The sequence below is a fragment of the Andrena cerasifolii genome, chromosome 7, assembly GCF_050908995.1.
Source record: "Andrena cerasifolii isolate SP2316 chromosome 7, iyAndCera1_principal, whole genome shotgun sequence".
NCBI lineage: Eukaryota > Metazoa > Arthropoda > Insecta > Hymenoptera > Andrenidae > Andrena > Andrena cerasifolii.
Genome location: NC_135124.1, coordinates 10,015,410 through 10,038,489, shown reverse-complemented (window position 1 = coordinate 10,038,489; position 23,080 = coordinate 10,015,410). Strand labels below are relative to the sequence as shown.

At 46.9% G+C, this 23,080-nt stretch overlaps 1 protein-coding gene across 7 annotated transcripts in view; it reads left to right on the top strand.

Moving 5' to 3' along the window:
* Positions 1 to 23,080, top strand: part of LOC143371590 (uncharacterized) — a 265,689-nt gene that overhangs the window by 158,649 nt on the left and 83,960 nt on the right. For all 7 annotated transcript variants that reach the window (XM_076816911.1, XM_076816910.1, XM_076816912.1 and 4 more), the window contains one exon: positions 18,719 to 18,842. In XM_076816911.1, coding sequence (XP_076673026.1) covers positions 18,719 to 18,842 — 124 coding nt within the window. The remainder of the gene's footprint in view (positions 1 to 18,718; positions 18,843 to 23,080) is intronic.

The following is a 23,080-nucleotide window of genomic DNA, read 5'->3' as shown; positions in this document are numbered from 1 at the left end:
GTAAATGCAATGAATGCTTGTCAATGTTGATTGACGATTGAGAATCCTGTCCGGGCTTTAGATTAGTGGCTACAACGTTGAAAAGGAGCAAGTAAAAAGAGTTTATCGTCCGACGCGCTGAAGAGTACATATCGAATTGCCGTTTTACATAGGGAGGTTTGAATGCTAATACTTTTTGCTTTGTAACTATTTTATTTATTATATTTTTGCGAGCTTCTGTGGCGTTTCTCGGGTACCAGAGCTTTGTCGTATTCTCACCACAGACAGAGGAGCTTTTACGCTATCCCACGATCGGAAATTTCATATGCATCAACCCAAAAATTAAGGAACTGATGATTTATTATGCCTTTCAATTAAGAAGTAATTCACTTGGAAGAGAACAGTACCTATAGTAATCGTTTAAAGCAGTGAATTATTTGAGAAACAAGGCGAAGAAGAACGCGAGAGAAAAATGGAGAAGAGGTAGTGTATCCGACCTCAAGGCAAAAGGAAGGTAATCTTCGTTAATCACGCTCGTGCATTCGGCGTTAATAATATTTTAAGAGGCCTCGATCGATAAGGATTAACTCGCGGTCAGGATTATACTTTTCGAGACCCATTTCCAAATAGGCTGAAATATCAATTATCCCTCCGACCACGCGTTAATATCTTTCCACGCGACGTAATGCAATTAGAGCTCCACTTTATCGAGGCTGATTCCACTCCACGCCTAATTACGACAGACCATATTAATAAAAACGGCCAGGAACGAACGGAGCAAGCGCCGCGCGTTAGCCTTGAAACCATTTCGAGGCAAGGTTTAATAGCCTCTTCGCTGATAAAACGTTAAACTTCTCGCGGGAGATTGAAAAGAAGCCTCGCGTAATTCTAACAACGCCCGTTAAGGGGAGAACCTGGTTTAAGACGCTGAAAAAAAAGGCGATCTTCGCGAATTTTTTTAACACAGAACAATAAAGTCGATCTTTTCAAAACTTTAGGGGTGTTTTAATACATATTTATACAATACATAACAAAATTTTAATTGAAAGATTTCAAGTTCATCGCGCTGAAATTGATTAATCTTTGCTGCGCATCGTCACTTGAATTGGCGTGAAAAATGGGGTCTTTCACTTTTTCCCAAAATAAACACACCAAAGTTTGTCTCTTCGTTTTCATGAACTTACATTGTCGATGAACTTAAAAAATTACGAAAGAAGTCCAAAATTGACAAAATTGTGGGACTTTAAAGGAAAAGTCACGGGTTTGAAGACAAAATTTAGATGTTTTTATTCAGAAAATATGGTTTAATTTAATTCCTTCACAAGTGTTTCTACTGCATCGACGATGGTTGGTTATTATTTACCTAAACTAAAGAGCCTCGGAAAACTCGACCAATCAAATAGCTTTTTTGCTCTCTTTCCCGGTAACTTGAAAAATGTTGATTTGAGAAAAAGCATTTTAAAGTTTACGTTTTCCTGCCGGGCGCGCAGAACTGCTGATACTTCCGAAATACTTCGACTTTCACTCCGAAACTTTAGGAAAATAATCATATTATTTAAAGTAAAACAAAAAAATCGACGATTTCATTCTTCTAAGCCAATTTTTCCCCTTAACAAGCTTTAAATTTCGACCGAAAGTAACAAGTACCGCCGCTCTCTGATCTTGTTATAGGTTCCTGTAGAGTAGCACACTGATATCCCTTGATTGACGAGATAGACACTAAAGTCGGAACAGAATTTATGAATATCTAATGCATCTTTCATCGACTGGACCGCCGGCAGGGCATTAATTGTCCAAGTCACTCCGGTTCGACGTACGCGCCAGCCAGCTCTCCCGTCTTAATTTCCGTGTATAAGATAAATTTGCCTCTGGAACCGGCCTGTTCCGCGCGCTGAAAGCCTGGCCCCGAGACACGAGCGGAATAATAGCGCGTGTAATCGAGTTACGTCGACCGTATCGTTATCCGAAAGCGGACAGTTTGCGTACAGGTTGTAGCGCAGCGTGCACGCAACGCATGGTAAAACGTAGACGATGCGGCCTGACGCGTGATTATTCGTCGATGCCGGGGGAGAGGGAGGGTTCTCTCGAAAATTTACAAACACGTAACGATGTAAGCGGCTTAACGCCGCACGCGAGAGCTCCCGTTACGTGGAACACCGAGCACCCCCGCGATAAGGGAAACGCGACCCGTTATCATCGATCATCGTTAACTCGTCGACAATTAGGCGCTCCCCCGCCCCCCTCCCATCCCGCTCCACATCGGGAATCGACGCGTGATTGCGAGTCTCGTCAGCGCGATACATCCCCCGGTACTTCCCGATAATAACTTCTAAACACATAATTTCAATATTCGTGGGTAATCGCGGCTCGTTTCGTCGAGTACGTGACCGCAGGCACGGGGCATCGCGACGTGGCGATCAATTTTCCCTGGCGCTTCTTGGAAACGGTAGGCGGCTCAAGCTGCCCCCTTCGACGGCTTCGTTTCCAGAGCGGTTCAGGCGGCAACGTCCGTGGAAAGTAGCACTGCAATCGTTGCTCTTTGCTTGCTCCTTCGATGCTGATTCGTGGATTTCGCTGGAAGACGATTCTTTTCGGACATTTCTTTAACTGTCTCAGAGGAACATACAGTGGGGGCAAAAGTTCTTTTTACAGTCTTTAAAAGGGAATAACTTTCTTAAAATTGGTCCAAACGATTTGAGATTTTTTGTGAACCTAGAAGGGTTAAGTAGTTCGCTACTTAGGTGGCGTGTTCCGTCATTTCGAAGGAAATTGCAATTGTTTGGGATAACGGAGAAAATAGTGAAGGTCGTTTTTTTAATTTTTTTTTTATCCGAGCCTGTGATGTAAATTGCAAAAATGGCTTTTGTGGATTTAAGTGAGTTATATAAATCCTGAGAATTTTATCGAAATCGGTTCACGCAGGCAGAAATAAGCGACAGGCATGGAAATATACACAGTGGTGATTTTTGTCGAATTAAATGGGGATTTAAGATCTTTCTGGTTTTCTGCGCGGATAGAGAACGCACAGAGTCTACATATCCCCGGCACGCGGAGATGTCGGTGAATTTACAAGCCGACCAGCGGCTGGCGATCACGAAACCAGTCCCGATCAACTTTCTCCGGCAATTATCCGCCGCTGTCGGAGCGTTCGAAGATCGTCTTGGGCGACCTCTCTTTGAAGGGGCCGAAATCTCGCGGTGGATCGCGGGATTGGGCTCGCGATCCAGATCGCACGAATTCCACGTGGAAGAAATCGCGACCGGGCGATCTGGCCGCGCGGGTACGTGCGAACGCACGAGAGCGTGATGTCATGCGTCGTCTCCGCTTATTTGCGGTAGACACGTAATTGCCGGGCATTCAAGGCCGACCAGCTCCGCTGCCACTTTGTGTGATTTTTAGGAGAACCATGCTTGACAAATTATCGTTACACACGTCAGTGTGACGTGCACGGACCGCTTGTCCCCTCGTGCTATCATTGTTCCGCGGCGCCATTGCATGTTTATTGTACGCCCCCTTGGAAATCTCCGTTCGTGTCTCGTACGCTTCTGTTCCCCGTCGATGCCTGGATGTTTGCCGGTTGTTCCCCGTGCGTTCGCGATTACCGCACGCGAGTTCGTTCGGTAGTCGCCCGTTGCGTTCACTCTTGGGCATGTAATTTCTACGGCACGCCTTTGTTACTCGAAGATTGAAATGCAAATTTATCGAAGAACTGATAATATATAGGACTGTAATCAATTTTACTTTATTTGGCGTTCGAAATTGAAACCAGAATATAAAAGCAGTGAGACGTATTCGATCTGTACCAAATATTTTATGAACGGCAGTGTATATGAATTCTGTCTTTAAGGGGAGGTTCCGATCTGGAGCCCTAAAAATAGGTGACCTTCAGGAATTAATTATAGAAAAAGTACTATATATAATTTAATGGGACGTTTTGCATTGTATTAAGGATGTCTTAGATTATAGAAGTATATTTTTTGTTTTGTAATTAATCATTACAGACGACACTGGGGAGTCGTTAAAGTCGAGGCGTCAAAAAATTGATCAAAATCGGTGGGACCTGTATCCCCAAAAGTTATTATCCGATTCGACTGAAACTTTTTTTATTTTTAAGAATATAGTTCTGGCTAGGGGGAAACCAGAAAAAATGCAAAAAACACATTTTTTTAAGAAAATAACGACACTTGAAGTTCGTCAAAAAATCGACTTTTAGACCGGAACCCCCCCTTAACCTTTAGAGGGCCGTAAAACTTTGGATACTTTGCCGAACATGTTGCTGGTGTATATGCATTAATATTAAGTAAATAAAATTTACAATTTCAATGAAAAAATCCCGGCCCTCTAATGGTTAATACTCTGCAAACCTCGGCGAGCAGAATGTGCGCACGTATGTACTTCGACCCTTAGGAATCTCGTTAAGAGTTCCAGTATACGGGAGAAACCGAAATGGAACGTCCAATTCCGATTCCCTGTGCAGGAAGAGAGAATGTAGTAGGATCTCCATCGAGGCTGACTTCTCTCAGCGTTGTACGAGCGGGCAAACAAATTACGTAACTGCAATTGCAGGAAAAACACGAACGATCGGACTCGCATGACAGAAGGGAAAACGTAATAAAATCGCTCGAGGCCAGCTCTATTGGGCGCACGATCAATGAAATTACAGAACCGATGTATGCACGTATCTCGTACTCCTCTGGAGAGGCTGAAAAAGAAATGCACACATATAAACCGCTCCAGTTTCGCGTCTCTCGAGAGAAAACGCGCGCCGTATCGTTCTCCAGATACCTATACGTGGCTCGGTAAATGGGTTAATCCGATGGTATTCAGTAACGGATGACGGTGACTAATCAAATCATTCGTCTCGATAATGTTTCACGATCCCGAGAACAAAAGAGGCATATCTTAATTCTATTTTAAACGATTTTATTCAGCTTCGATCCTCTGTTTGTTATACGTTTGTTTCTATGGTTCAAATCTGGCAACTCAAATTTAACCCACCTCCAACTATCTAATTGTCTTGAATTTTTGCAGGCGTCGTAGTATATCACCATCGAAATTGTAGAACAAGAAAAGAATTATTTTTTAGTCACTGTAGCACTACAACGTTTAAGCAAACTGTTAAACTGTATACAGCAATAAAAGATATTTGTAAAGAAGCCAGAGCTGTGAAATGTAAATCCACAAACACTAAAAGCTAGAAAATAAAAAATATATATAAAAAAAATTGATGTTAAACGATTTTATTAAAAATGTAGTAAAAACTAAATTAAAGTGCACTAAAAAATAATTCTTTTCTTGTACTTCAATTTTAATGGTTATCACTTTAAATAAAATCGTGGGGCACCATGTGCAATCAGAAGTCGAAGTAGTGATTCATATCCTGTTATGAAATATCGTGCCCCACGATTTTATTTAAAGTGATATTAACACCATCACAATTGAAGTACAAGAAAAGCATTATTTCTTAGTTTTTAGTACATTTTAATTTAGTTTTCACTACATTTTTAATAAAATCGTTTAACATAATTTTTTTTTATATATTTTTTATTTATCGGCTAAAAGAATGCGGCGATATCGAACAAGTGGACTAATTTATCACAGACAAGACACGTTTGTGCTTCCACATCAGTCGTCACCTTTTACCGTAACTGTTGCAAGAGATCTTGAAAAGATTATACCTTCGGGAGTGTGCAAACGGGAAGATGCACCCATCTCTGACACCTGGCCCAACGGAACTCATTAATCATGCGTCACCTATCGTGATACGCGATCTAACTACCCCGGACCCTGTTAATTTCATCATCGACATCTCGATCGTAGATCGTACCGTAGGCGACGCTTATCGCCCACTCGCCAATAAATTCCAGCGAGCAGACGATAAATCGTTACTCGAAAACGCATTCCGCGCGTCCTGCGCGTCTATTCGCCTCGAGTGTCCGTGCGCCTGCGTGGCTGCCGCGACGAAAAGGAATTTCCCAGGTGATCCCCCTTGTCAGCCTCATCGGGGGCTACATTTCGATTAACGGCGAGTCGTCGCACGGGCAAATTGTCGGTCGCGGGGCGGCTCGATAGCGCTCTGCCCGCCAATAAATTAAACGGCATGCTGATAAACCAGTAGCGCCTCTGCGAGCGCGAAGGAAAGCGGAAACCTGTTCCTTCGGAACGGGCTGCTTATCTGAATCGGCGGTATCATAACCGGGGGCCCCGTGTGCGTGTTACATGTGCGTGCGCACCGTGTAAAATGAATTTTCCATTAAGCAGTGGCGCGCGGTGATTCACGACATGTACGCGTCACGCTGCCACCGAATCCCGTCGACTTAACCCACTTGAAAACTCATACTTTTTCACGTCCCCGTCGCATGATTCATCCACAGCCGCTACGGAGCTCTGTGGGCCACTTATTTTTCTTCAGAAACCTCTCTCATAAAATACACAATCCCTAATTGACGGTGTAACGCACCGTCCACTTTGCGATTAGAGCTCCGCGTACGGTGCAAATTCACCTGGCTACCCAAAACCTCGCGCCTCGCAATGAATCATCGGAGGGTGCAACTCCCACTTTCAGTTGAAGTTTCCCTAATTGAACCACCGACTGCACCCGCCCACACACTGTCGCGGCCGGCGAGACGCTTTAATTCTATAAATTCGAAACTGCAATTAAATGACGATATTAATAACGGGTCCCGAATAGCCACAAAACAGGACGCTCGGAACAATCTTGCAAGCGTATCAGCCGGTATTAAATCAATACCACAACGCGAGGCACATAATTTCACCGAGATATTAATATCTCGACGTTTCAATAAAATCGAACGAGTCATTTCCTGCGGCAAGGGGGTGGGCGAGGGGGGGGGGGGGGGCGCGTGATTGATTATTTTTCGTCGGGTGATTTTGTTTGCCTTTGTTGTCGCCGCCCTCCCCTACCAACTATTTCCGAGTTTCTTTTGAAGCAATTCGAGCAGATTGCGGAAAGGATCCGGTACGTTTCGCATCATCGGAGTTGGCCTCTTTGCTCAACGGAGCACATTGTATCGGAATTGGGACGAGATCCCCATTAACTCTTGCGAACCGACGAACCGTTCCCCTATATCGCCGCCCGACGATTGTTCCCTCTCTTCCCCGGCTAACAAACCGTTTCTACCTCTGAATCGTGAACTCTCTCTCGGTGATAGCGACCCAGCTACCGGGACGTGACTCGGCTTTAATGCCGCTCTCCTAATGCGAATCCGCGCCGGGCACGCGAGCTGGACTTGTGAAAAATTTCGTTTCGGACAACTGTCGAACGATTTCGTTACGACGGATCTTGGCTGGAAACGGTCGTTCGACGTCGATCGATTCTGGAGGTTAATCCCCTGTTCCTTGCTCCTTCCTTTAACTCCGGGTTAGACGAGTGTTATATGGAGGGGAATTTGAATGGGAATGGTTACAGGAGAATGGTAGAAATTGGACAATTTTGGACCTACTTAGGAGAGAAGGGTAAAGAAAGTTTTTTTACAGAATATGTTTTTACAGGTTTTAAGGAACACGAAATGCATAATTATTTACACTGGAGGTGACTGGGAACGTTAATAATATGCGAATATTAAAAAAGAACCTTCAGAAACGGTATAGCATTTATTTAAATGTTTTTTTTTCGATATTTTTTGTAATTTATGAGTTACAAGGTAGATAAGCAAGGAAAGGGAAATGCAACTCGAATCTCCACGCTCGCTTATTCAGTCGTTATGACCATTACGCAATAAAACATTAACTCAAGTTGTGTTTCTTAACATTATTATTTTTCTGGCAAATATTGTCTGTTATTGGAATTATTCTTACTAACGGTGACAATCCGGAATTTACGCTTATTTTTATAACTTTTCCATGCTCTTCAGGGTAAATAATTATGCATTTCGGATTCCTTATGACCTGTAAAAACATTCGTTTCCAGCCAGGTCCAAAATTGACCAACTTTCACCCTTCTGCTTTGTATTTAGTCGGAGTAGAACACCGCGTAAGTAGAAATTGTGAGAAAGTGATTTATAATTGTGGGTAAATATTTTGACGCGTGAATGTAGATTTATACAGTACAAAATGAAGAAGTAATGGTTTGTGGGAGAAGCAAGTAGTGGTGGCATTTATTTTCTGAGTTAATATTATGCCAGTTAAAATTGAAACAGTGAGTGCCAGAATTTCGAGCCAGTATTTCGCTAATAAGTATTCATTATGCAACGGACCACCTTGAAAGAATCATCGTCGCACAATTAAATTTGTAACGCCGTCGGTCTGTCAAGCTTGCTCGTTTCAACGCCAGCGTTCGTCGCGACAAGCTGGCGAATAGGAATTAATTTTACAAACTTCATAGACAGACGACAGTCCAATTACTTGTCCGTACGTCGGCATTTTATAATAATTGTACCTTCGGAGTGCTCGCGAAACGGCATTCCAAAATTATTAGCGCAATTTAATTCGCAGGAAGTGTCGGTAGATTGCATAATGAATCATGCAACTCGATACTTTAACGAGTGCAACCCGAACACCGTAATATTTCCAATGTAATGCCTCGAGATACATAAATTGAGAAAGGAAAGGGACGGGAAGGGTTGGAGAAGAGCAGAGTTATTTATAAAGACCTTGGTGCTCCCCTAGCATTTCGTAGCCTCGTTTTATATTGCTCTTAATCTCGTGTTACGATGTAAGTAGCGCATGTAACAAAGTATAACCAGATACGCGATGCTGATAAAGAAAATGCAACATTATATATTACGCAGGAGAACAGGGGGGTGATCAGTGAGAAACAGAATTCCCGGAATCCATTCCCCTTTTGACGTTGCATCGGTGCAGGTAGTTTTTATATTATACTTGAGAATATTCCTAGCAATACTCCGCAATATTACGTTACCAAGCTTTCTAAGAAAAGTTAAATTATTTATAGAACTTGGATCTCTGTGCTTTCGATGGGATCCTAATTTAGATTCAGCTCTCAAACACAAAGCCGTACAGACCGCGAAACAGTGGCATAGTAACAGCAATGCCACAAACAAAGCGATATTTTCAAAGCTGTATTACTCGCGCAACGCCAGAAGAGAGAGAGAGGGAGAAACAGAGTCACTCGGAGTTACTCCATTCTTCCCTCGTCTTTCACGCGCTCCTTTCCCGCGAGGGCCATAAACGCAGAAACCATAATGCACCTCCAGCAAATGAGCAGTTAACCCCGATTTAGCCCGCGCTTGCGCGGCCGTCGACCATTAAATAATAAATCAATAACGCAAGCTAATAATACGCAGATTTACCAAGGCCCACAGACAAAGATACTCTGTTGCGAGAAACGAGAAGCTCGGCCGAACGGACGAGAGGAAAGCGAAACGCTTGATGGTCTCTAAAGCTACACTCGCCACATGTTCATGCTACTTAGTTTCTTTCTCTCTCCTAATCCTTCCTCTCTTCCACCCACGACGCATCGACAGAGCATCACGCCAAAGACCATTAATCGAAGTTAAACCTCTTGCGCCCCTTTCTGCTTCACCCCCTTTGTTCAGTGCTCGCTGCAACTTTACCAGAGGTTTGTTAATTCAGCGAGAGAAATATCTCTCTACCATTTTCAACTTTATTTCCCTCATCCCGAACATAACATAAACACACTGCGATTCATTCACGCGCGCGGCAGGTAATTCGCGAGATTCCTAATTCGTCGGCTCGATTGTGTCTAGCCGAACGGATTCCGCGCGACAAATTGCTTGAAAGATCGTCGGGAAACGACGCGCGTTAAATCCTCCTCGCGGATGCGATCCGCCGGGGTTGATCCGTCCCTTTCAAAAGTCTCGGAGCTCTCCTCTCGCCGATAAACCTCATTAGAAGGGAAATTTTCAACGGCTGGTGGGTTTTTTTCAAACGGCGCGCCGAAAGGGAAAGAGGACCGTCGCTGGTTTTCAATAATAATTATACCCTCCCGTCTCTCGGGCTCGGTTGTATTTTTCATCCAGCCATAATCACCGGGACCACGGCCAGGCCATTGTCGACGGAGAGAGGAAGAGGGACGGTGAAAAAGGAGAGCTACGTTCGTAGCTCGTTCGTAGACGAGGTTGCCGGCGATCACGCGAAATTAACCGACCGCCGATACTCCGCGATCGATTATCTCCTTTTCTCCTGGCCCGGATATTCCGAGCTGCCGATTCGCGAACCGGTGCACGGGTAGCATTAATGTGAAACAACAGATGCGGAGCGCGATTTATATTCACAAGAGGGCCCCTTTACTCGTTCAGAACGTAGCGAAATAGAACGCCGCAATTCCCTGCTTCCTTTCCTCTAATTCAATTAATTAATGCGTCTGAGCTCTGAAATTTCTATCACGTGCCTTGACCCTATTTATGCGTCGATCCTATTTTTCCTTAAACGTTCGCGAAGCTTGCCACATCCGGAAGAGACGCGTTATCTGTTGGAAAGCAACCGTGACAAGCGTCACCCCCGTATCGCTTCCGAGGCGTACGCATCAGCCGTTAAATGAATCGCTAAAGGCCCGTAAAGTTTGTCAGGGAAACGGGGACGGCAGCAGCTAGCTCGGTGGCTGCGGGGGAATTCGGGGGCTGATTTGCACGGTCGTTTGTCGTAATTCCGCCGGGCCGCGGTGGTTTGCATCTCCCGGCCGATTGATAAGCTCCTTGGAACAAGAGGCTGACGCATGGGGGTGCTCGGAGCACCTGGGGCCCCCGTCGTCGTAAAGTTGGCAGTAAGTCTTGTTTATTAGCCGCGCCGCCGGCAGAAATCTCTTCGTTTCTTTTTTCGTTGCGCGACGGAGAACCCCCCGCACGCCGACCAGGAAAATTCCATTTGCGGCGAGTAAATAAAGCCCTAAATTTTCGCGGGAATTATGCCGTTTTCACGCTTAAGCAACTCCGCCTTCCGTCGGCCGGAGAATTATGTCGGCCCGGCGGACGCGGGGGGGGGGTGCACGGCTTGCTGGCTGGCTGGCTGGCCCGTGGCGTGCTGTAATTGAATCTCTCGAATAAAATACGACACCTCGCGCTCGCGTGTCCTGAAATTAGTTTAATCGCGTGTCGCGGCCGATCGGTGATTCGAATTACCAGCGTGTCTCTTCGTCGGGAAAAGAGAGAAACGGCCGTACTCGGACGCCTTGATCCCTCTTCTGCTAGCTTTCTCATTGCACCCGAGGAAATGAGGACCTTTCAGCGAGAGGGGTGCAGCTTCGACTTTACCAACTTTAAGTAAATTAGAAAAAAACTGTTTATAAAATTATCGCCTCGACTTAAAATCAAAAGCAGAACACTAATTGAAATATATATATTTTCATACAGTAAGTAGTAGTTATTGAGTTGATAACCTTTTATTTCTATTTTTGGCGAATTTTTCAAGTCTGCAAACGCTGAGAATAAAAATATTGCGCAAAACAGTAGTGGGCGCTGGTTTAAAAATTTGCAATAAAATTTGGATCAATGTGCACCAAAAAACGGTGTAGACATTCGTAATATAAAAACTGTCAAAAATGGTGTTGCACCCGTTCTGCAAGTGGTCATAGTAGCGTCTATATTACGCGCTTGGTCCGCGTAGAAGTTCATAGTTTCGTTCGTTAAGATTCTCAAGGAATAACGACTCTGGGAAGCGATGGAATTCATCGAGTTGAATCGAGACCCTCGGTGTCTTTGCAGCTCCTTCCAATTTGCGGTTCAGTCGATCGTCTCGCGTGATCGTTCGCTAAAAGACTGTTGTTTCACATCCGCAGCTGTGTCTGCGGCTGTCATCGAGCGATTCCCCGAAGATGCTTCTTCGCGAGGGAATTGGTCGATGGTTTAAAGACGGCGTTTCCACGTGCACGACGCGCGCAGAGTGATACTGTGCCGAAGGGGGAGCTTCTTCGAATGCGTCGAGGGTTGCAAATATCAGAGCGAAACGAAGTCGATCGTCAGCCGCGTAAATATGAAAATTGAGTGGTACGTTTATTACCGGGAACGTTGTCGATAACTCGTTAGCGATTTTGCTTTGCAATCTGTCGTCGAATATAGATGCACTCTCCCCCTGATATTTTATTTTATTTGCTGTTTAATATTTTCATCCAGGCTGGTAAACGACTCGAATACTTCGCCAACCGGTCCCGCGGCGCGGGGATGTTTTTTGTTTAGCTGTTTGTCTCGTTCTCGTAATAAACATGCTGCTTTCCGTTGTCGAGCCTGCGCTCGTCGTATTTATTTCCATTAGCTTCAATTTTAAACCGCTCGCCAAGGCAAATATTTTTCCGCCCCGGCGAGAATAAATATTTTCCGCGGCGCTGCGACGCGCGAATATTATTCCATCGTTTCAGCGCACCGTGATAGCGCGAATTGATATTCCACCTTTTAAGTCCCGCGCCCTAGAATTAATTTTATCCCCGTTATATTATCGCGCCGATAAATCGCCACCAGAACAATGTTTCATCGTTCACTCCGGCGGATTAACCTTTCGGAAACGGGCATTAATTATTTCTATTTATACGAAACGTCACTTAACGTCGCCGTTTGTTGTTCATTATATTTCCAAACGCAGGGGCGCACGCCGGCGCGCGTTAATATGCAAACGTATGATCGATCGAGCATTATAAACAGCATTTCACGCGGCAACGATAAATCTACGGAATGAATACGCCGCCATTGAAAAGCTCTTACCTGTTCTGACGTACACGCGTACCAGCCGTTAAACAATTATTTTAATCTCAATCTCCGCCGTAAACCTGGCGCGCGCTTTACGAAGGGAGCAACGGTTTCACGACCGTTTTAAAGGAACACTTGTGCGTCCCTTGTCGCGACAAATTATTCCTTATTTTCCCAGCAGCTGTACATTTCCACTCCGGCGACGACGCATTAGATACGATTCTAAGAGTGATCCGTGGAAAAATGAGTGACGCAAAAGCGAAGACAAGAGTCAGAAGGCAAAACGTTTGCGGCTGGACGGAGAAAGGATTGTAACAGAGCTCCTCCTTGCGCGCGTTGCTCTGAAAGGTTCATTGTTCCATTGTTACCTGATCAATAGCCAGCAGAAGGGACGTGCATAACCTATGCCTACGTTCAGCAAGAATTCACGCTATGCGCTCTTATCAGCGCGCCTCGGAACGCGGGCCCGATAATCTTATCGCCTAATGCGTACATTGCCGTTGATAGCTGTGACTCTGGTGTAACGAAGTTCCGTCGTAAAAAAGTCTGGGAAAGATCGTAGTTACGGGGGGAAACAAATCCGTCATAAATATTCATGCGAGCGTTTGCAAGTTTAGAACGTTTACTCATAATTCAGCGTGCCATGGAGGTATAAAACTCGCGCTTCCTGTTATTATCTGCATCACACTCGCGACAACCTACCAGCTCTCGCTTTCTAGCACTCACCTTCGCTTAGAATTACCTCTACTACCCCTGAAATTAATTTAAAAAAAAAAGGAGAGAGTATAGAGTAAGAAATGCACTAAAGATTCGTCAAGATTTAACCAACACTGATTAAATTCTAGCAAAAGTGGCCAAGCATCAATCCGTTGGCACGGAATGGAGTATCGAACGCCGTCTGTTACTCCCCCCTCCGTTGTCAATACTCCACCCGAACGTAATCACCCCCCGGTTCGCGTGCTCCAGAGAGAAGCTCGCCGCTCGAGATCTTCCGGAATACCAAGGAGGATCGGCCAAATGAATCGGGATCGAGCTTGACACCGGCGGAGCAATCATCGTCGAAGCTCCGCCTCGGGCCGATCTGGCATCGGCGATAGTTCCGCGAGAGCTCCTCGAGAGGGCGCCGCGCCACCAGGGACTCTGCGATCTTTTCTCGATCCGTGGCGTTTTCGACGTGCACCGCGTATAACGGCTCTCGTTCCTCCGCGCGAGACGATCGCCAGGCCGTGCAATTTATGCCAGCAAATGACTGCAATCTGCGCCTGATCCAACTTGCGAAATGGTTCCCCGCTACCCCCCCCCCCGTACCCTCTCCGGATTGTTGCCGGTCCCGATCGGTTCGACTCGCATGCACAAAAGTGCAAAACAGCCGAAGGAAACGAGCGGTTCGTGATCGGGCGCCGTTAACGTTTCACTTTTCGTGGTCGAAAATTATTCGACCCCCTAGTCCCCTCCCCTGGCTTCGTGGCTCTCGCTGGTCCCCCCCCTGCCCTCTCACCCGATCTTCTGCCGCGCGTTCCGTCAGATAATATCGCGCCGCAGGCCCGCGGATAGAGACCGCTCTCTTCGAGGCGTAATGGACACCGAAATTGATCGGGCACGAACGATCTTGCGAATGGGATTATTGATTTGTGGCGGTGGTTTCGTGCCGCGGCCGAACGCAGCCTGGCCAACCCTCGGCCGTCGATGGGAAACCGAGGATGCTCGCGGAGGAGCGTTTTGTCCAGCGTTCTGGCCGCTTAACGGGTTACCAGCCGGCGACGTGTTAAGGCATTAAGCTGCGCAAACTTCCGTCTCAAGCATTTAATACCCCGCTTACTGCCGCCAGCCTCTCGTTAATCATATCCGAAATGGGATCGAACGCGAGCGTTCTGGTAGTTTCTGGAAAATCGAGGGCCCCCCCCCCCCCGATAATTTAAAATTCGATCGCGCATAAACGAGACGGCCGCGTGTCACGCCGGGCCACCGCGGGCTTCGTTTTATAGTTAATCACCCTTTATCGAGCCAGTCGGCCGCAGTTCCCGCGTAAATTATTGCTGTCATAAATTTATCGCGCGGCGGTAATTATCGGGGCGAAGCCATCCGTCGGAATGGCCGCGAATTACGAGCCAATTCCAATTGGTACGCGACGGTGTATATCTAGCGTTGCGACCTGCCTTCCGCGATTTATCGCTGGTGATCTTCGCTTCCGCGGATACTCGGCTGCTCGTGCGGCTGGCGTAGCAGCCGAAAGGATTATAGAGAGGATGAAATTCGACCGAGTTCGTAACCGAAGCGAGGATCGGCTTCCCACGTTCGGTCCAAAAGGCGTCCGGCTCTCGTTCCGCCGAGCACGTGGCGCGGTTTCTCGCGGAAAAAGCCTGTGCGAAGGGTAAACCGTTCATAGATCGCAGATAAGCATAGTCCACGCGTCGACAGCATTCCCAGCATCGGGTGCATGCATAGACACGAGTCAAGGGTTATGAGAACCTGACCGTTGTAACGTCACGCCTTGTCAGCAGCACGCGTGCAACACTGACAGTCAGTCCATACCGCGATCTTAACGTGGAAAACAGTTCGTTGTCCCTTTCAGACATGCACTTTCCTCGAGCGGGTATACACTGCTGGGACTTCGTTATTCGCTTGACACTAGAATTGCCGACAATTAAAATGTATAGCTGCTTCTACCAACTAGGTACTTAGACAAAATAACTTGTGATTTACAAAATTGGTTATGCGTCATACATATTTATACTACTTAGAAATACACTTTTTTTCAATACTTCAAAATGGTGAATTTATTATTAGCGAAGACAGTTCTTGCAAATGGAGGTAGAGAGCTTTTTGCAAACATATTCCTTGTATCTATCGCAAGTAGGTATTATCGGGTTTCTATCTCTGCAATGGCCAATTTGGCGCCGTTTACGTTTATTCGAATTTTGTGGTGTAGTTGCCGACATTCGAAATAACTGGTTGCGGTATATCTAGGTATCTTAATGTATAAAGTAGAGAGTGTTTGTGTGTTTGTCGCCTAAAAACTTTCGAACGGTAAACTCTGGGGTCGCGTAATGCGTTCCAGCTTATTATGCCCAGCTAATTTAAATGAATGTGACTACTTTCAGAAAAAAAAATAAATATATAACAATTTTTTTTAAAATGAGAATCTAAAGAGTGACCCAAAAAATAAAAGAAAAACAGATCGCTGTCGATATATTATCTTTTACTTTAATCATTCACAAGATGAGTTACACATTTCATTCTACTATAAAATTCTTCTCATTGTCTGGAAACATAGTGTCTAATCAATTAATCCACTCGGGTGCACGATTAATCTATTTCACAAGCCAGCCCCGTTTCCACAAAGCTACCACAGCAGAGTCACCAGCTACTTCTCCACCCCCTTCAGCGATAATCAACTAGGTACATCGTTCACCCTACAAACCAGCGGATAAAACGCTTCACCTTAGTTTCCTGCCCGTGGTCGATAATAATTCGTGGCCAACTCGCGACGAGGTGGAAATATGCGTTTCATAATTCACTGCGGGGAAGGGTGGGCGAGAAGAGGGGTGGGGGCAAGATGGGACCGCGACGAACAAATCGAATCCGGCGCAAATTAGCGCGAGAACCTGGCTGCACGAATTCGTCTTGTTGTCACGAGAAATAATTGCCAGGAGAATTCCTGCGGAGGGGGTCTGGGAGGAGGGGGCGCCGGGACGGGAAAAGCGAGCCCTCCCTCGGGGTTATAATGGCGGGATGAAGCGCCTGGGGTTATTAGTTTAGGAAGCTGCAAAGTACCCCTCGAAACAAAGTCTCTCTGTCTCTCTATAGGGTAATCAATATACAAGCGGCTAGGCTGCCTACGTTTCAGCTCGTTGATCCAAGACCCGAACCCGTCGGAGCCGAAGATCCACCGTCCGTCCCTCCGTCGAATTAGCTGCTCGTCAGGTGGACGTCAGAGAGCGATAGGTGATGAACTCGTCTTTCTATACGAGCGCCGTCCTCCCCCTTCTCACCTCCCGTCGTTATGACGACCCGTGCCCCCGGATTAATTGCGGAATTTCAATTACACCCGCTGGCCGCGCGAAATGAAACTGCTAACGAGGGCAAAAACCCGGCGCGGAGAGTTCGGAGCGCGAAGATTGAAGGTGTTAATCAGCGTTTCGGGGCACGCTTCTTCTTACTTCGCCGGCGCACCTCGAGGGCAAACCGTTTGAACCAGTCGGTGTTGGTCTCGCGTCAGAATCTGCCGAGTTCAATTCAATTTTAAGCGCGCTTCTAAATATATTTTACGGAACACACGAGTCGGCTATTTAGCAGGGGGCTGCCACTCTCATTTGCGATTTTGGGGCAGTGTTTCAACTGCCACCTAGGCAGTTCCAATTTCTTCGAACTAAAATTCAATATGGCCGCGATCACGAGTCCGTGACTCGTCAGGCTGGAACAGACGCGTCCAGTAATTTAGTCGAGTAGGGAGTAATTTAGTAATTCACCATTATTTTATTAAACTACTCAACTAAACTTTAGCGTCCACACGCGGTAAATTAGTAAATTACTTGCTACTCGACTAAAACACTAGACGTGTCTGAACCAGCCTATGTACGCCATTGATATGCTTTGCATGGCATTTGTGAGTTGTTGATTGAGGCGAGCTAGTACCGTACGTAATCCAAAGGATCCTATCGAAAAATAAGTTTTATAAAATCAGTTTGACAGTCACATATATGTATATAGTTGAATATATATTTTTAATGTAGTATATCTTTTTAAATTATAATGTTTTTTACAGAGCTATGTCGCGACATATGTCACGACATATACTACATTCAAAATATATATTCAACTATATACATACCTGTTACTGTCAAACTCTTAAGATCATACATACTTATAGACACGGCTTCAGATAACTGTTTTGGCGCAAAGATTAAATCATCTACGTGACGTCACATGTGGGCAAAGTAATGATGGAAGTTACAGCGATGTATAAATATTTCCGAAAATGCGATTTAATCATTGCCTTTGCAATTCTTTATACAACATGTTTGCACCTTTATTAATAATAATTCAAAAAATATTCACAGAAAAATATATAACCTCACTTTTATATATGGTATGAGGTACTATCCACCATTTTGAATTATCTTTGGCCCACAAGTGACGTCACTTTTGCCGGTTATCTTTGCTTCACTGTGACTCGTGGCTTCCTATAGAGCAGGCCGTGTCTATAGGTATATATGGTCTAAGGTGAAACTGATTTTCTAAAACTTATGTTTCGATGAGATTGTTGACAGGATTGATGTGTCTGTTCCAGCCTTTACGGACGACTCACGAACACGTGATCACGGCCATATTGAATTTTAGTTCGAAGAAATTGGAACCGCCTAGGTGGCGGTTGGAACACTGTTCCAGAATCGCAGATGAGAGTGGCAGCCCCCTGGCATTTAATTAGGCTGTGTTTTAGTAATAACAGAAGAATCGTGATGAATATCGGAGGTTCGACGTCGCCGTGAAATATCCTCGCGGCGAACGTGCCAGTAATCCAAGCAGCGCAGTAATTCATCCCCGTGCAGACAACGGTACCGTTTCAGTTTCTCAGGACCAGTTTGAATTATTGGCAAAGCTCCCCTCCGAGTTATTCGTTCGTTGCTGGTCAAACGTCCTCGGACCATTACTGTCCGGTCTCGCCAAACAGCCGGTGCCAGTGGGTAATAAACCGTCCCCCTTCGCGCTTCATCGACGCGGCCGGTGAAATTATGAAACGCCTATTTGGCGATCCCCTCGAAACATCGGCTACCCTCTTCCTCCCTGTTACACCTTCTTTACGAGCGAGTCGATTCATCTTTGATATCGCCAGCTCGTCCCTCTCGCGGTGCTGGAGGTCTCATGGGCGAGAACTCGATGGGAAACGGACGATAAGAAGGCGAGAACGGTACCTTTTATTATTCCTGTCGAGTTAAACTGGTCCGATCCGAGAGAAAATAGACGCGAATACGAAGGATTGATTCGGAGATAAGTTTCGATACGATTACCCGCGGGATGAAAGATTATCGCGCGTCGCAACTCGTGACTATATCTTTCAGCGCGCATCCTTCATCGTTCCCGGGCTCTCCTTCGTTCGCTAATTTCTATTTATTCTGTTGCAGTCCAAGCAGCACAGCGCTGGGTTCGCTGGATCAGCTGAAGGAGTACCTGACGACAGTGGGAACCTGCAAATGCGGCCTCGAGTGTCCGCTGAAACCTGAACAGGTCTTCAACTTCGACCCCAAGGTATGTCTCCTGTTATTCTTCCCGTAGAGTAGTCACGAAGGTTTTTCGTATGTCGTGTTCGTTGAATTACCAGGATGCGGATAGAACCGCTGTTAGGTCCTTCGTAGAGGAACCGAGGAACTAGACTTCAGATTTCTTCAGATAGTCCACCCCCTCGGTTTCATTCTCTCGCACAAGCATCGAGTCTATCTTCGCGGAAACGATAGGTCCTCTGAAGGATCTACGAACAATCGGGATTTAAATCGTCCCGCGACGAGGCGCGATTCGAATAAATCTCCAGCCGTATTTTGCGGCTAGACGACTGAATCGAAGGGACGAGGCTCGTAAAGAGCGCTTCGGGGCGCGTACGTCGTAGCCGGAGTCGCGCGAGTAAATCGTAGGTCGTGTAGCAAAACGACGAGCGATGTTCCCTGTCGTAATCTGACCGGAGAAATCTCCTCTGCCGGCGTACCTCGCCGCAATGAGTCAATACTCGGTGTTGCACGAGCGATGATGCTGAGAAAACGCGCGCGTGCATGCAACGCCGAGCGGGAAGAGAGAGAGAGAGTGGAGCGGAGCTCGAGGAGGCGCGGAGGACTGTAGAAGAAGCACGGCGAATCGGCGACGCTCGTGCAGAATGCGTTTTAACATTTTTCTCGCCGACGATCCCACGACACGTCGGCTCGACCGTGAAAGTTCACGGAATGAACGATTTGCTTCGAGAGGGACAACTAGTGGTTGAACACCGGTCGTTCATTTGTCGTTCCCTCGTGGAAACGTAATCGTCACGCGGGCAACGTGCTCGATGTGTGAATGGTGGACTCGGTAAAATGGAAAGCTTCGATCTTCTTCGATAGCAGCGACGTAATCTACGAAGACTTGAGATCGCGTGTAATCTGAGTTCCTAATTGCCCATTTGCAATTGCTTACGAGCCTTATTGGTAGTGGCTATTTGCGATTAGAACGATGGCCAGTGATTCCCCGAGTTCCTACAAATGCGCGCAGCCTTTGACATTCCGCAATCGCCCTCAGTCAGAATGCGCGAGTAGAAACGGCCAGTATTTGGTCAGACACGTATCATTGGCTCGTTAAAATTAGGTTAGCAATACTTTAGCGTCGTTTAAACCGTGTTCGTATCAAACGCGAGAGACCAATTAATCCCTAAATGCCCCTAGAAATTTCATACCCCTGCCAGTTACAGAGATTAACCCCGGACCCCCTCAATTTTACATCCCCCGCTTAAAGCAACCTCCGTAATATCCCGAGCATGTGGAACGCGCTGGACGCAGAGCGTACGAGAAAGAAGATGGAAAGGAACGATCCGACACGTCATTTATAACGATCCTCTCTCGCTATTACGCCCGTCGTTAAACTTTCGAGGGACCGCGCTACCGGCGCGGCGCGGATCGTTGAAAGATCGCCGAATTATGCATGCACGCGCGTAATGAAAAATTCAGGCTCACCCGGAGCTCCCTTTATCTCGATCGTTTCAATAATTCATTCGTGAGAAGCGTCTAACGATTGTTCCGCCAGACTTCGGTCGCTGGGAAACAAGAACGAAAACGTAGCGAGCGCGGTGAAACGTAGGCGGGTAAGGGCGTGAGAGAGGGAGGGCGAGTTAGGCCCGTCAACAAACGATTACTCCGCGGAGCGAGAGTTAACCGGTTAACCGAGCGTAATTATCATCGGCGCGCCAATAAGCCTCGGCGATACGCTCGCGCAGGTCGGCAGCATTAACAACGTTAATTTGGAGGGTGCGCGGCGGCGCATCGGCGCGCAAATTAAAAATTCAGCAAACTGCTGGACAAGGGCGCCGGGAGGGGAAGGGTGTAGTGGCTGGGGGCCCCTCATCAGTTTTGCTTAATTATTCCGGTAGCATGCGACGATATAGGAGGAAAGCGTATAATTATCCGTGCACCTGCTCGCTAACCGCTCACTCAGCCGCTGCTTATACCATCCCCGTCGCGTTTCTATCCGCCGCGCGTTAATACGATCCTTAATTAAACTTTATCATCCGGCATCGGTCGACCGGGTGAAGGAATTCATAGTCGCGCAAACCATCGATGCCGGCTACCGTTCGACGACATGGCGATCGACGCGCCAGTAATTAATAATCATTTGCATATCTGCCGCGCCGAGCGGCGCACTTACAATGTAATCTCGATACAGCCGGGTTTACCGCTTTTATCGGCCAATTATCGGGGACCCGGCCGCCCCCTGGTCACAGTCGGTCCGTCGGTGACGATTCTCCTCGATCCACCGAATTATCGATCATCCCGGAGGGGGACTAATGGCTTTCGATTAACACGGGCAGCTGATTGTTACGCGTGTCCGCTGCGCGTTGATAAAGATGTCGGGTGTAAACACTGTAAACTGCTTATGCCCGCTGGCGTGCGGTACCTTACACCGTCCACAGAGATTTTCGCGCGACGCTTGACGTCTGTACGGATGCATCGATTCGAAACTTCGAGCAAAGCAATCTGCTGCTTTGATAGACACCAACGTGAAAAACAGGGAATGTCGATTTTTAATGATTCTGGGATGTATAACGTATTTTGATGGTGAACTAAAATTTTAAAACTTGATTTCGTTCCTTGTTTTCCCTTTACTTTTCATGTGTCATCTTTCTGTAGAAGAATCATAAACTCCAAATTGCGAAGGAAGCTGTATCCAGTGGACCTGCTATTTCAAGATTAGAACGTATTCAATAGAAACCTACTATAAATCATCGTAATTCCCCGTTTCGTTCAAAATCAACATCACAGCATAACTTAATCTCGCGTGCGATAGCGACTACACAGACACGTGTGTTCAATTGAAATTACTCGAGAATTCAGCGATTTTCGAATGACTGACCATTGCTGTCCGCAACCAGCGGCAAGTAGACGCCATAAAGCGGACCCGTGATCATCGCGATTTCCGTTACGTATGCAGAAAACCTCGATTCCTCGTGGCTGGGGCGGATTCGCGTCGCGTAGCGCTGAGAGTAACCAAGACGTCTGCTCGGTTCTGGCAGCAGGCCGGCCAGATTGTATCGGTTCTCGAATCTGCAATGCAAACCTCCCTATCTAGCCACGGACAACGAGGCTGCCGAGGATCTGGACGTCGCGTGATTTGAAGAAGAAGACCACAGCCGGAGGAAGAATAAGAGGAAACGGTGCACGCCAAGTGAAATCTGCAGCCGCCGGGAAAAAGGCATCTCGACTCCGTCCTCGAGACGCTCCTGAATAACGTTCGGCCTGAAATATCAGGAGGGACTCGGGGGACGTCAGCGGATTACCATAATCGCGGCGAGACTCGTCTGTTCGCCAAGACGTTGGCCGTTTATCATCGGTCAGCGGCATATGACGAATTTAATTGAATCGTTGGTGCCCGATAGGCGTGCAGGGTGTAACGAGCGTGCCGAGGATTGATAACGTCGCTCGGTTAGCATCGCGGATACGGCTTATCGTGTAATCTTTCGCTCTACTTATCCTTTTGTTTTCCAACGATTCTTTGGATGCAAGCGACACCGAGCCGGTCCATTCCTCTCGTTCGCTGGCAGGTGATCTGTAATCACGCGGTGAAAGTTGATCGAATCTAGCTTCAAGTGACAGAGTCAATAATTCCTGTACCTCCTTTTCCATGCGGTAGCCACGTTCTTAATACGCCGCAACATTCTCTTCAAACGTTGCCCCCTCTGTCATTTCGCCACGCTATTCGCTCCTTTCGCGAGCCACGTCCAATTAATCGCGCGCCCGTGTCCATTGGCGAGCGTTCGATCAAAACAGAAGCAATTAAAACGAGTCTGGCCGGCCGGGAATAAAGACCGAAAGCCGATGCGCCGCCGAAAAATCAAATCGATCGTATCTGTACGCGCGGGCAACGGACATTCGTGTTCGCGAATACCCAATTACAATGGTCAGACACCGTAACTATCGGCGATCTGAGCACCATATGCGGGAGACAGGGAGCAACAACGTTTCCCCGAGAACCTTTGATTCGAGAACCGATTCTTTATCGGGCCACCGGGCCCCGTTCCTGTCCGGCGTTCACTCCCTCGCGATGCTCCTTTTGTAACGCTCGACGTTTCCGCCTATTGTTGCGTGTACGACGCGCGGAATCATCGAGGCACGGAGAGATTTCTCGGTTTCCCGCAGCCACGCCGACGAAGCCACGCTCCCTCGCGCTCTCCTCGAGCAACTTTGCACAGAGACCATGGGAGCTCTGCTTTGAATTCACGGGAATTACGACGTTGACGGTGAGAACAGAGGGGGGCC